Source organism: Ochlerotatus camptorhynchus, unplaced genomic scaffold, assembly GCF_037179485.1.
Source record: "Ochlerotatus camptorhynchus isolate MF236.1 unplaced genomic scaffold, CSIRO-AGI_Acam_v1.1 ptg000801l, whole genome shotgun sequence".
Lineage (NCBI taxonomy): Eukaryota > Metazoa > Arthropoda > Insecta > Diptera > Culicidae > Ochlerotatus > Ochlerotatus camptorhynchus.
The window spans coordinates 86079-102023 of record NW_027041265.1 but is presented as its reverse complement, the minus strand read 5'-3'; the positions used below and the strand labels follow the sequence as shown (position 1 = coordinate 102023).

Below are 15945 nucleotides of genomic sequence, written 5' to 3'. Positions count from 1 at the left end.
GACAATCCAATGATAGCGATCTTGAACACAAAGATAGGTCGAGTCGGCTTTCTCGAGCCGGAGGTTTTGCTATACGTGTCGCTTCACCAGTGTTCAAAATAGTCAAATTGAAATCGTCACATAAATCGTAAAAAATAGCCGCTCTATTGTCGTCATATAGATGGCCCCACCCAGTACCATGGGAGTTCATATCACCCAGAATTAATACTGGGGATGGAAGAATCGAAACTAGATTCCAGAGTTGACTACGGCTAATGGAGGTTCTTGGTGGAACGTATACTGAAGCTATGCAAAGATCTTTGTTCTTCACATTTATTTGGCAAGCGACGATTTCGACGCCTGATAGAGCAGGAAGGGAAATTTTGTAGAAAGGGTAGCACTTTTTGATCCCTAAAAGTACTCCTCCATAAGAATCGTCTCTATCCAGGCGAATAATGTTAAAATCGTGGAAGTTGAGTTCTTTATCGGAAGAAAGCCATGTTTCACAGAGAGCAAATATATCACAATCAGAATTGTGAAGTAAAAATTTGAACGAGTCTAGTTTAGGCACTAGACTACGGCAGTTCCACTGTAGCACAGTGATCATACCTTCAACCTCGTTCGACGAATTATCCATCGAAAGATATGATTGATGCAAGGAGGGGCCATGAAACAGTCAATTGCTTAAGATATGATTCTAATGTTGGAAGCAAGGCAGAAACTAAGCTTCTAAGAGGGTCTTGTATGTTGAACATATTTAATATGAATTCCACAATGTCCGAAAAAGCTAGCAAACCGCGTTCGGACTTGGATTTCTTTTGAGAAGTTTGAGGAGCAGCTTTTTTGTTTTTCTTTTCTTTGTTGGGTAATGGCGGAAAATCCTTACTGCAGCCAGGAAGTGGAGCAGTAGGAGCCTTCGATTTAATTTTTTCATCCCCATTATCCTGGGAATTTTGCAATCCTCTGGGAGTGACTTTAGTTTTCTTACGGCGCACTTTCGGGGAGGAGCATTTTCGTTTTGAGGATCCGTTCGTTTTCAAAGGTGCGTGTACCACCGTAGAGTCACCCTCATCGGATGAGTCAGAGTCCGATTCTTCAGCTGACAAAATCGAAAATTGATTTTCATCTTGGACGGCTGATGCAGCCTTCACCATTTGTGCATATGACTGCTTGGAGCGTCCAGAGATTGAACGCTGCACTTTATCGGAGTGCTGTTTGTACATCGGGCACTCCTGCAAGGGGTGAGGATTCTCGCCACAATAAGCGCATTTTACTGATTCTTTGTGGCAAGAATCCTCTTTGTGGTTTTCACCACATTTGCCACAACGAGTTTTGTTGCCGCAATGGCTGGCTGAGTGTCCCAGCCTTTTGCAGTTGGTACAATTATATACCCTCTGTACAAACAACCGCACCGGAAAAAAAAGCACCATCAACTTTGACAAAGTTTGGGAGAACTGAACCAGCGAAAGTCACCCGAAACGAGTCTGAATGCTGATAAATTTTCTTGCCATCTTGCAAAGATACTGAATGCAGTTGCCTGACATCCAGTATCTGTACCTGCTGACAGATTTTCGAGTTTTTGAAGCAACCCGATGCTCGTTTTAAATCCTCGACGCTCAGACTCGCGTCGGAGACCACACCTTCTATCTCCACATCTCGAGAAGGGATGTAGATGTTGTACTCAACACTAAACAGCTCATGTTCAGCAATTTTATTTGCCACATCATAAGTCGGTGCTTCTACACGCAGTTTATTGAATCTCTCTTTATGTACCAAGATTCCCGGATACTTACGCAGCAAGTCTCTCGAAATGTCGAGAGTTTTCAAAGGTTTATTTTTAGGCCGAAAAAAGACAACCCATGGTCCTTTCGAAGACGGTTGATAGTATCTAGTTCGCGCAACGTAGGTATCTGAAGACGCCATAAGTGTTGCGCAAACGCGGTGCACAACCGCTTAAAAAGGAAAAAAATACTTCAAGAAACCTTCACCAATTAATCTACTTAACTACTAGTTGTTAATATTTTGTTGCCCAGTGTATGAACAACCAAACAAAACAATAACAAAATTATCAAAAAAAAAAAAAAAAAAACTTTTTATTAGTTGCAAGAAGTTGCACCACTATAGCCCTCACAACCCTATCAGGGGAGAGGGCAAAGCCACGCGCAAAATTCAATAACAAAAGCGCGGCAATGGGCTAGAGAAGACTATTGTATAGAATACTTAACACCGGCCGGTGCCGGCTGTGTGAGCTGGTGCAGCCACTCCGTTTGCTGCTTTGTTGTTGTTGCTTGCTGCTTTGGAGTGGTGATGAGATGATGACGGTGAGATGATAGTCCACCTATAGCGTCGCTAAAGGTGGCTACTTCCTCTGCTGACTGCGGATGCCTTGGGCACTGAACTTCGTCCACGGTAGGTAAAACGCGCGATATAAAAAAACCACTATGGTGGGAAAAAAAAAACTCCACCGGCTACGAAACTAATACCCGCAACGGAGACACGAACAAACTACGTCCGGCTACTTCAAGCTATCGGCGAGGAATGAGCTTATGAATTTGATGATCATATAAATCATTTCAATTTCAAGTCGGCTTGTGAGCAGTAGTGAGCTCAGTGATTATAATTTATCTTTCTTTTTTTTTAATTTATCTTGAGGTGTGTAATTGGAAAGTGAAGCTAAAAGTAGGATCTTTGTTAAATGTGCTAGAAGTGAACTAACTTCTATTGTATCTTTTGTGTTTTAATTTAATAATAGATTCCAGACTTTGTGTATCACGAAGGGTGAACACACTGCTCGCGTGAATTTTCAGTACTAAATTAAAAGTTAAATTATATTACAATTTATTTTTTGTTTACATTATTCTAATATTCTTTTCGCGTTGGACATCAGCGTCCAACGGGCGCTTTTAATATACGGCCTAAAGGCTCGTCTTTTTCCGTCATCTTTTGATTGAGTGCGCGTGACGAAGGACCGGTGTGGAGCTTCGCTTGGCCCGCCAGATTGCTGGTAGTCAAACGGGGTCGAGAAGAATCGACTGGCCTGCCTGCGTTCGGAAACGAATGATCGGGTAGAGTACCGGTCTTGCCGACATCCTCCCCCGCACCTTTAGTTCGGCCGCTGTTTGAAGAAGTATCCCCCGGCGACGCTAACGACTCGAAGCGTCCAGTTCGTTTTGGTCAGGAGACGAATTCGACCATCTCGGTGAACTCATCGCACGCCATCCGTGTGCCCCCGGCTGAAGATCACCAACTGACAGCCAACATAAATCCTGCGCAGGTATGTTCACCCATGGCCATGACACACAAATCAACACTCACACTTACACATACACCGCTATGCTGAAAGAAAAAAAGAATTAATATACATGAAAATGAATTTAACATAACTTACCTTTTGTAATTCATTCCCGAACCAAGAGCCCTGTGGTGAATCAGTCCATACGGTAATTCTTGCTTACCGTTCGCTTTGCAACATCTTCACTTCGAGCACATTCACTTTGCGTTCACTTTTCTTTATTTTACGTCCACCTCGGTTACCTTTATTAGGAAATTTGTGGCCATCTAGATGTGTTAGCTTCATTGAAAAAACCGTTGAGAATCCCCGGAGAATTTCGCTCATGCTCCTAGCAGTTAAGTCGAGCAACCTTATTAAACACGACCAGTGGTCTCTCGTTATCGAGAGTGGCGCATAAGCCACTGCGTTTGCAGCAGTTATTACAGAGGACGTTCTACGACAGTTACAAAATAAGCACAAATTATATATTTTCAGCAGCGAAAACATCAGGCAGTTATCTCAGAGGTGGAAAAAGAGTTATGCGTACGTACATTTCTTTCCCAAGATGAAACCGACAACTTTGGTGATCTGGAAGCAGAGGTTGAACCACACGTTACTAATTATTACAAAGAGATTAGTTTAATATTCAATTTTATTGTATTATTTTATAGAAAGCAACAGTAAAAGTAGAAGCTGCAGTTACAAATAACGCCCACCGTGAGTTGGATCGTGCACAGAGTAGCATACAGTCAATGCTACTTTTGACTCCAAGAAGACTACGCAAGCTTTTAAATCGATCACCTCACGGTGAACAATCGGGGTCGGGCAGACTAGTTGCCAACGAATCTACGGGACAAACTGCATCAGACGCCGAGTACTGTTTCATAACCGAATAGACTGAAGAGTATTTGGAAGATGAAGGAGACTCCAACATCGCTCACACAGCCAATTTTGATGTAATTTATTCAGCCGAGCATCTTGAGGTCTCTCCGAATAAGGTATTTATATAGCGGACAAGCATACGAGCATACGCTGTGGTAGACTCAAATGTAACTTTCTGTATTTTCAGCAAGACAAGCCACCGCGAGTTGATACCAAATCCTGCTCAGAAACGGAACAAACAAATTATGTACATTATCAAAGTGACGCTGGCGGTCATCTAGAAACAGAGGTTGAACTAAAGCATACGATAATTGTTTATAACAAGATAAAGCTTAATACTTACTTGATACTTGATGGGCTACGAATCGCCACGTTGATTCAACGCTGAACGAAGTACTCTTCTCCATTGGACTCGGTCCTGAGCCAATCGCTTCCAGTCGCCATGAACGTTTAGCGACCTCATGTCCTCCTCAACTGCAAATAGCCAACGTGTCCGAGGTCTACCCCGGAGTCGACGACCTCTACCGGGTTCTCTGCTGAATATAATATTTGCTTGTCGTTCTTCCGGCATCCGCAGTACATGCCCAGCCCACCGTAGTCTGCCGTGTTTTATAAGCTTCACTATATCCGTACCGTTATACACTTGGTACAACTCGTGATTCATGCGACGCCGCCAGATGCCATTCTCCTGTTTACCGCCGAGTATTGTTCGCAGCACCTTACGCTCGAAGACACCAAATGCTCTCCGGTCAGACTCTTTTAACGTCCACGATTCGTGGCCGTAGAGGGCTACCGGAAGTATCAGCATCTTATACAGAGCGAATTTCGTTTTCGTTTGCAGGCTACGGGACTTCAGCTGGCTACGTAATCCGTAAAAGGCCCTGTTTGCAGCTGCAATACGTCTCTTCACCTCGCGGGTAACATCATTATCGCATGTCACTAGTGTTCCAAGATACATAAATTCTTCCACTACCTCAAATTGTTCACCATCTAACAACACCACTATTGCTCCCACGCTGTCTACCGGCTACCATGTACTTCGTTTTGGTAGAACTTATCGTGAGCCCAATCCTCGCCGTCTCCCTCTTAAAAGGCACAAACGCCTCTTCCACTGCTCTACGGTCAATTCCGATGATATCGATGTCGTCCGCAAAGGCAAGGAGCATGTACGATCGTGTGATGATGGTACCGTTCCTCTGCACACCAGCTCTCCTAATCGCTCCTTCAAGAGCAATGTTGAACAGTAAGTTTGAAAGTGCATCACCCTGCTTCAATCCATCTAAGGTCACGAACGAGGTCGAAATCTCATCTGCAACCCTTACACTTGATTTCGATCCATCTAGCGTTGCGCGAATCAGTCTAATTAGTTTCGCCGGAAAACCATGTTCTAGCATAATCTGCCAAAGCTCATTTCTCTTCACTGAATCGTATGCTGCTTTGAAATCAATAAACAGATGGTGAGTCTGCAAGTTGTACTCCCGGAATTTATCAAGGATTTGACGCAGGGTAAACATTTGATCCGTCGTTGATCGGCCCTCACGAAAACCAGCCTGGTATTCACCGACGAAGGACTCCTCAAGCGGTCTCAATCTGTTAAACAGAACGCGTGACAGTATTTTGTACGCCGAATTCAGAAGAGTTATTCCTCGATAATTGGCGCACTCGAGTCTGTGCCCTTTTTTGAATGATGGGCAAATGAGGCCATCCAACCAGCTAGCAGGCAGTTCTTCGTCCTCCCATATCTTCGTTAGAATACGGTGGATTGCTTGATGCAGCTGCTCACTTCCGTGTGTGAAAAGTTCGGCCGGGAGCTCGTCCTTCCCAGCAGCCTTATTGTTTTTCAGCTCACGTATTGCCTTTTTAACCTCGTCTAGCGTTGGAGGCTCCACATCTTGATCGTCGTCTGCGATGTTTACTCTGTTCCTCGATACTCCCTCACTATCTCCATTCAACAATGTCTCAAAATGTTCTTTCCACCTGGCAGCCACCATTGTTTTATCTGTCAGCAAATTCCCCTCAAGGTCATTGCACATGGCGGGAGATGGCGCTGTTTTACTCCGCACACCATTGACAGTCGCGTAGAACCTTCGCATATCGTTCTGTTCCATACTTTCTTGCGCCTCAGCAATCACGCGTTCTTCGTATTGCCTTTTCTTTCTGCGGTGGGTTCGTTTCTCAGCTGCCCTTGCTACCTTGTACCACTCTCTGTTCAGCCGGGTACCAGACACTAACATCCGGCTTCTGGCAACGTTCTTCTCATCCGTCAACCTCTGGCACTCCTCATCAAACCAGCCATTACGTGGTCGTCTTTGAGCTGTACCTATCACTTCTTGTGCTGTTGTGTTCACCGCTCCGTGGATTGTGTTCCACAGATTGTTGAGGTCCTCGTTCACGTTGATTTCGCTAATCCGCTCATCAAGCTTCTGGCGGTACTCTGCAGCAACACCTTCTACTGACAAGCGATGGATATTGAAACGCATCGATCTCCGGTTCGTTGAATTCGTAACGGTCGATAGACGCGTCCGAATTTTGCAGACAACAAGATAATGATCTGAGTCAATGTTAGGCCCCCTAAAAGTCCTTACATCAATGACATCTGAGAAGTGCCGGCCATCCACCAACATGTGATCGATCTGGGTGCAAGTTTCGCCATTTGGGTGTCTCCAGGTGTGCTTTCGGATATTCTTGCGTGCAAAGTAGGTGCTACTGATGGCCATACCTCTAGCAGCGGCGAAGTTTATCAGTTTCAGGCCGTTATCATTGGTTACTGTATGTAGGCTCTCTGTACCAATGATTGGACGAAAGAAATCTTCCCTACCGACCTGCGCATTTGCATCTCCGATTACAATCTTCACGTCGTGTTTTGGGCACTCATCATAAGTTTTATCGAGACTGTCATAAAACGCGTCCTTCACGTCATCGGATTTATCGTTGGTTGGCGCATAGATGTTGATCAGGCTGTAGTTGAAGAATTTGCCCCGAATCCTTAATACACAGATGCGGTCGCTTACCGGTCTCCACCGCATAACACGCTTCATCTGCTTCCCGATCACTATGAACCCTACTCCATGTTCTGCCCTATCGCCACCGCTGTGATAGATATGATACTTGAAGGAAGTGTTGGCGATGGGATCCACCGCCCGGAATTCACGTTCTCCGGATCTAGGCCACCGTACTTCCTGAATAGCAGCTACGCTCACATTCACTTTTTGCAGTTCACGAGCCAAAAGGCCCGCTCGTCCAGGTTCATTTAAGGTTCTGACATTCCAAGTACCGAGTTTCCATTCATTGTCCTTATTTCGTTGCCGGGTTGGTTGCCGAAAATTCCATTCGTTGTTTTCTCTTTCTTCGTTTTTCTGAGTAATGTTGGGGGTTTCAGTATGCTACCTTACCGGGGTCGCGATACCTACATCATGTTGGTAGGGCTGCCACCTTAGGTGTAGCTGACGTGATACAGCATTTCTTATTCAGCCGCTCGCTCCGAGACAGACGCTGTTTGAGCCGCACCTCCATGGTGAACAGTACTGCTTTATTAACTTTATTTCAGGAAACGAACGTAGTAAAAGGAACAATAGCGCATAAAACTATATGTATCCTACCAGTAGAAAGTTACAGCCACAATAAACCGGTTCAACCAGAGAGCAGCGCCCATTCGCTGCCACTTTGGACTCCAAACGGCCTACGACAACTTCTCGAGCAATTAATTTACGGCAAGCAAGTATTGCAGAACGGGGAGACGCATTTGTTATCAGATTCCGGAAGAAGACTTGTAGTGGACACTGTGGCCCGGTACCATCTAGCTCAAAATCGCAAAACTTCATGTGAGGCAGTGAGCGACCTCAGTGACGTTATCATAGAAGTTTTCCAAAAAGAAACTAAGGTAATAAATTTCATTTGTGAAAATATCACATAAACGTAACACTTTGTTCGATAATAGGAAACGTATTACATACCTAAGATAAGTCGAGCTAATCCTGGAGGAAAATTATTCAGTCGAATAAATTATATTAGACAATCCGAGCGCAAAAGGGACCGGAAGGAAACAGAACACGTGACATCAGAAACAAACAAACGGTAACGCGGCTTTGCATGAACCAGAAGTCACATCTGCAGTGGCATTGTTGGAATTAAATAAATTTCCTTGGACCGCGGTCTTGTCCCAAAGAAAATGACTAAAGTTTCTTCACTGGTAACAGGATTGCATCTTACATCACTAGACACACCGAGTAGGTCTGATCATTTTATTTTTTATACAATTAATTCAATCTGTATTTTAAAATGTATCAAGAATTTATAGAAATGGCCAGAATAAAATTTATAAATTACTTTCAACACGCAGAAAAAAATATTTTAAAAGTAATAATATTTGACGTAAAATCAATAAGAAATTCATTTTGTTTTGGCTGCAAAAAGAAATCATTATTGTTTCAACAATCCAGTATTTTTGTTTCTAAAAACCAATGGATTGTTAAATCAAAAAGAAAATCTTTTAGAATTTACAAGAGCTTTCATGGTTTTGACGTAAGCTGTCAAATTTGGCAGCTGGGTCAACAACAAAAATATGTTTGTTTTTAAAAGAGATTTCTTGTTGATTCAATCTGACAATTCACGCAGTAGAAATAAAAATGTGTTTATTGATGTAAAAATAATATGGCAATTTTTTTTTTATGTTTCGTTTTCATTTTGAAACAAAATTGCAGAAATTGTAATTGAATTTCTGCCCCCGGTTCATGAGTTGATGGGTCGATATTTAGGGTCCAGATGTGGGAGCTGCCTTCCTGGCGTCGGGAGCATTGGTACTCAGTACGGAAAACAAGATCGACGGAAAAAAATAAAGGAAAAAAAACAGAAAAATTGATTATATTTATCAACTGCAGCTCGAATTGCAGCATACTTACTTAACTCAAGTCTCAAGATTTTCGAAAATCTCGCACTTATTTCCCGAAATTTACAATTAAAAACAATACTTACGTGGAACGCGTAAGTATTTTTATTGTTTAAATTTTTGTCCGGGTGAAAACGAGGGAATGGTTGGTAGTTATTTTTGCTTTCATGGCCCAGAGAATGGACACAGCAAATAAATGCTAAATTAAAATTAACTATTGTTGGCTTAATAATAGAATATTGTTATTTTTACAATAGTTGCATTTGAAAAGTGGGTGATTAAAACAAAAAGAATCCTATTTTGAATTTATATGAATAAGTATTATTGAAACAACAAAAAGCAATATAATTTCAACTGGAATTGTTTGCTTAAATACAATTAAAATTTTTTTTGGTTCACGCAGAAAAAAATATTTTAAACGTAATAATATTTGACGTAAAATCAATAAGAAATTCATTTTGTTTTAACTGCAAAAAGAAATCATTATTGTTTCAACAATCCAGTATTTTTGTTTCTAAAAACCCATGGATTGTTAAATCAAAAAGAAAATCTTTTAGAATTTACAAGAGCTTTCATGGTTTTGACGTAAGCTGTCAAATTTGGCAGCTGGGTTAACAACAAAAATATGTTTGTTTTTAAAAGAGATTTCTTGTTGATTCAATCTGACAATTCACGCAGTAGAAATAAAAATGTGTTTATTGATGTAAAAATAATATGGCAATTTTTTTTATGTTTCGTTTTCATTTTGAAACAAAATTGCAGAAATTGTAATTGAATTTCTGCCCCCGGTTCATGAGTTGATGGGTCGATATGTAGGGTCCAGATGTGGGAGCTGCCTTCCTGGCGTCGGGAGCATTGGTACTCAGTACGGAAAACAAGATCGACGGAAAAAAATAAAGGAAAAAAAAACAAAAAAATTGATTATATTTATTACCTGCAGCTCGAATTGCAGCATACTTACTTAACTCAAGTCTCAAGATTTTCGAAAATCTTGCACTTATTTCCCGAAATTTACAATTAAAAACAATACTTACGTGGAACGCGTAAGTATTGTTATTGTTTACATTTTTGTTCGGGTGAAAACGAGGGAATGGTTGGTATTTATTTATTTTTGCTTTAATGGCCCAGAGAATGGACACAGCAAATAAATGCTAAATTAAAATTAACTATTGTTGGCTTAATAATAGAATATTGTTATTTTTACAATAGTTGAATTTGAAAAGTGGCTGATTAAAACAAAAAGAATCCTATTTTGAATTTATATGAATAAGTATTATTGAAACAACAAAAAGCAATATAATTTCAACTGGAATTGTTTGCTTAAATACAATTAAAGATTTTTTTGGTTCAATACAAACAATTTTCTGTCCGTGTTCAATGCAAACAATTTTCTGTCCGTGAATGAAAAGCTAAATGGGGAATAATGCATTTTATTATAATAAATAACGGGTTCCATATTTGCGATGGATCGAATTCTATAAAGCTGATTGTAAATTTTCATAATGCTGCCTTATGAAAAAGGTATGATATCTGTTTGATGAAATTCAGTTAAATTCATAACGCAAACTAATGAAATGCTTACCGATTTCTTGTGGCGAATAAACATAAGGCAAAACGATGAATCTCGCTAGATTTTTTACCTCAGTGTAGGTAAGTTCCAAAGTTCCAGCTCTAAAAAACCGGAGGACAACCAAACAAAAATATTCACGTTTATTTTCAACACGAATATTTTTTAAATAAACATAACATTATTTTTATTTTAAACATAAATATCACATGACTTCAAACATGGAATACGTTTGAAATTAACCTTTTTATTTTTGTGGCCAGAACAAACTGAGTTTACGTTTAAATTTACCTCAAATATTTTTGTTTCAACGATAATTTTTTCTGCGTGATATAAAACGGAGAAAAAAACGTAATTTTCGGTAAAAAGTAACGTTTAATAAAAGGTAATTTTTAACGTTTACGATTCTCTACATTCAATACCTAATTTTAGGTAACCAATTTTACCGATAATTTAGGTTTGTGCACTTTTGTTCGATTTTAGAGATGAACTAGCCTATGGCTAAAAATCTCTCAAATAAAGAAGAAAAAAAAAAACTTTTGTTCGATTAAAGGTATTTTTTTACCGACTTTTAGGTGTATACCTGGTGTATAGGTGTATACCTAGAAGTCGGTAAAAATAACGATAATCGAACAAAAGTGCACATACCTAAATAATCGGTAAACATCGATTACCTTAAATTAGGTATTGTTGTTTGAGAATCGTTAACGTTAATAATTACCTATTTTGTGACGTTACTTTTTACCGAAAATTACGTTTTAACCCTTCTTACCCTTCACTTGAAAAACCGACTATCGATCCGAGGCCCGGAGGACCGAGTGTCATATACCATTCGACTCAGCTCGACGAGATCGGAACATGTCTGTGTGTGTATGTGTACGTGTGTACGTGTGTACGTGTGTATGTGTGTATGTGTGTGTGTATATAACGAAATGAATGCACTCACGTTTCTCAGCAACCGCTCAACCGATTTGGACAAACTTGACGCCAAATGATAGGTCTTGGGGTCCCATTGAACGCTATTGAACGGTTTTAGAATCGGTGAACCAGTTCCGGAGATATGGCCGGAATAAGATCCGGTAAATATGGGCCTTCACGCTGGATTTAATGGAAAACGTATCAAAACCATCATGCGACACATCAAATTACTACAGAATTCAAAAATAAGATCAATGCAAGTCGTTTTAAGTGTTCCAGACCACATTGGACACACTTGGACATGTTCCGGGTACCCCGGGGAAGTTTCTTGAATATGAATTGAATTAAAACCCATTAAATCACATTAAAATACGATGATAAGGTGATTGGTAGCCTCACCAAATAGACTACACCCGGATATATTCCGGGTACCCCCAGGCAGTGGCGTAGCGTCACTGGATGACACGGGGGTGGGGGGCTTGGTCACTGATAATGACAATAAAATAAATAAACTTGAATAAGTAAGAAGGGTCTGATCACACCATAGGTGGATAAATTCGGGTTTTTTTTTCTGTATTATTGGTTTTTGCAATGCTATCACGAGCGCTGCAGATGCTATTTTTAAGATATTTTTCGGATTTGATGGTACATTTTGTACCCACTCAGAATTATAAAAAACACGCAAGTATATTAAAAATCGTTGCAAAATACATTTTAATTGTGATTTTTGATTGACGGTCGTTTGGTCATGAATATCACTGATCGACCACTCTGCTTTCCTGGCTGGTTTCCGCAAGCCGTCGACAACTCGAGTACCTTTCCGGAAGGATTGCAGCAGCAGGAACAGGAACAAGCACTTGAGATGCCAGCAAGAAGACACGACGGGTGCCTGCGGGATGCTGAGGTGGGATTGGCCTCTGATAGCTAGAATTGGATAATATAAGCAAAAAATTTATATTTTACCATGATTTGATAGTCTTGCGTACGAACTCTGGTTCGGACACATAAGTGAGGTTAGTTTTTGTTTGCAGCACTAGTCATTTCTTGTTATTTGCTTAGGATTATTAATAGGTTATTATACTCACTATTCGTATAAGTCGTCGTTGAAATTTAATTGAATTATTTGAATTTCGGTTTCATTCAAAAAATTCTTCACACTCGTCTTCACATAACTTTGGTAACTTTCACCGAGGTTTTACCGATATGCCCAAAAGCGTCAGAATCTCGACTTTCACTACAATTCACACAACCACTTGCCATCAGCGTTGCTGCTCGTTGCATAGTGACTAAATTTTCAGCTAATTTAAGGTAAAAAATAAAGTAAATATTTGAAAACGCTCTTTACTCATAATATAAATAAAAAGTAACGTTATTTATCGGTAAATTTTACCTATATTCTGGGTATTAGTATCAAAACCAAATTTTAGGTAATATTATCTTAGCGTGTTCTCTCGTTCCCGCATACTCTCACGCTGAAACAAGGGACCGCCCGGTGACTGCATTAACCGCAACAATACTAATAGACAGTTTAAATAAAATTAAATTTTATCGTTAAAGCCTAGTATACAGATCGAAGCGAAACGAAAATTGAAGCACGCGAAAAATCATGAAATTTCGCTAGCGAAAAAGGTTGTGAAAAAATGTTTGTGGAACATTTTCCAGTTTCCTTATTTCGCAGTTCATGTGAAACGAAATCGATCAGTTTACACCAATGAGCTACCGAGGTGAAGCAATCGGTTAAGTTTTGTGAGTAAAACCCCTGTACGATACAAGCAATTAGTGACGTCACAACTTGCGTTTACGTTGATTTTTTGGTTTACTTATACAACCATATTTCACGATCTGCATCACCTCTCTCTGTACCTCATTGAGTTTACACCTCCGGTGAAGTGAAAATCTGACAGATACGCTCTCCCGAAACGTCAACTTTTCGCTTAGTTACTGCTCTTTTCGCGAGCGCTGCATAAGGCCTGTATAGAGATCGAAGCGAAGCGAAAAATTCATACAAAATACTAAATTTTTCACCTGCGTGAAAAACGCAATTGGCAAATATTTCGCTTCGCTTCGAACTGTAAACAGATGCGATCCAGCGAAATCTTATTTTGTGGATCGTATATTTTTCGCTTAAGTGTGGTACAATCAACAATCAATACGAAACTAACGATTTTAAATTGGCTCACTACTTGACTAGCCTATTGGTCCCAAGCAAATCGATTAACGTATCCCATTGTAGTCAAAATTCTAGTACTACACAATGTTTGTTTTGATTCGCTATGAAAGTTTGACAGATAAAATGAGGGGTTGTTGGATTTTCCTATGTTTCGAGGGGTGAATCGATTAGCTTGGGACCGAAGATAGTACACAGCAAAAAAAAAAATGTAATATCGATCAATGTAATTCAAGCTGATGTATGAAACAATGATGTAATAGCAAAAAGCAGATACAATATTACATCAATGGATGTAATTTTGTTCGCAAAATCGATGTACATCGTACAACGTTATATTACACAACCGATGGATTGACCTGGTTGCAGCAGTTTGGATGTAATATTCAACAACTTTTTTTTCTGTGTACCAGAGCTGAGCCAAAACGTTGAGCACGTTTATTCGGGACCTACTAGTCTTAGAGTTACCTCTATGGTACAATCCAGTAGTAGTGGTGTTGCCATGTGGTACACTGAAAAATTGCAATAGCAGGTTAGTCACCAAAGTTTTCGAGCCGCTCCGTCTGTCACTTCGTTTGTGGTTCTACCAACAATCAATACGAAACTAACGATTTTAAATTGGCTCACCACTTTAGTAGCCTATTGGTCCCAAGCAAACGATTAACGTACCCTATTCTAGTTGAAATTCTATTACTACACTATGTTTGTTTTGATTCGCTATGAAAGTTTGACAGATAACATCAGGGGTGTGTGAATTCATGCAGAACATGCAGGGGTGAGTGAAATAGCTTGGGACTGCTTGGGACCGTTGTTCTGGTACTGAGTGAGCCAAAAATAATAATGATTTTCTTCGGGACCCAGTGGTCTTAGAGTTACCTCTATGGTTCTACCATGTCACAAAACGGTTGAAATCATGGACCCAAAGGGTAAGGACCTCCTTCACGCGATTTTTTTTTTTGGTTCACCTAGCTGTTTTTTTAGTGTACCTGGTGCACCCGGTACTAGAGCAAAAGACAGCAATTTGTACCAGAACAGGTGGCAAAAGTGACACAGACAGCACAACTGCCAGCAAAAGCGCAAGCAAAAAAAAAAGCGCGGTACCCGCTGCCGTGGCAGTCAGATTGAGGTGTGTCATATCCGTGCCATCAGTTCAATCGTGAGCGAGTGCAGTTTATAATCGATCGTTATCTCAATTCATTCTTGGAGGATCATAAGTACAACCCACGACGTGCCAAGCGATTGGCGGAGAATCTCAGCGCCGAACTCCGAGATATGGTCAAACGGTGCAGCTTTGAGCGGTATCGAGTGGTTGCCATGGTGACCGTGGGAGATAAGAATTCCCAGGACTTCAAATCGTTCATGCGTTTCGTGTGGGATGCCGAAAAGGATGGATACGTGAACTTTGTGTACGAAGCACCGACGTATTTTGTAATCGCGACCGTACTTGCAGTGTATTACGAGTAGATGTTGTAGTGGATCGAACAATAAAATTGATAGTCATATTTTCTTAGAGACGCTTCGGGCGAATTCGAGAAACCAACTCCACCACAGTTTATCCAGTAGATTCAGTAGGGAGGGGGCAATTGCAACAACATGCTGCCACCGTTACAGTTTTCTGATTGAGATCGGTTTAAAAATAATTAATGTGAAATCTAAAAATCCTGTATAAATAAAATTCAAACAAAAAAATCCGAACAAGGGCGATTTCTTTCGCCATGATGACACTCAGGAGAATTTCAACATCTTAAAGCATCTATTTTCCCCGCTCAGAACAATAGACAATAAATAAAACTGAACTATATACTGACTGCTCTACCAACCGGTGAACACTCGTGTTTATTTCAGTTACCGTGTGGACATAATTTGTGATGAGCCCCGGTCCCTTTCAAATTGTATCATTATTTATGTACGGTCCATATATTTGAAATGACGTTTCACATTCATCTAGTGATGGCCGATTTTCATTCGAATTATCGATTAATCGATTAACGAACCGAAAAGTAAAATATTTGTAATCGGTTATATCATGCCGATATAAGCATTAACTTCTCCAGAGGATCATCACCGATCGTTTCAAACATGTGCTGCACTCTCATTGGTGGAAAAATGGCAGTACAGCGAACAAAAAAAAATCGATTAGTTGTTAACTGAGTAATTAAAAAATGGGACACCTGTTTTTGGTGTGTTTGTTTTGATCAAAATGAGCGCAAAATTTCAAAATTACCTTGAATACGGGGGGTATTCATTGGATGAAAGGGACCATGAAAGAGGACACT

General features: G+C 40.3%; 1 protein-coding gene across 1 annotated transcript in view; it reads left to right on the top strand.

Moving 5' to 3' along the window:
- The window catches only part of LOC135715087 (dynein light chain Tctex-type protein 2B-like), a 28298-nt gene extending 13165 nt beyond the window's left edge, over positions 1–15133 (top strand). The window contains exons 2-3 of the mRNA XM_065238499.1: positions 3087–3253; positions 14819–15133. Coding sequence (XP_065094571.1) covers positions 3087–3253; positions 14819–15133 — 482 coding nt within the window. The remainder of the gene's footprint in view (positions 1–3086; positions 3254–14818) is intronic.
- The last annotated feature ends 812 nt before the right edge of the window (positions 15134–15945 follow it).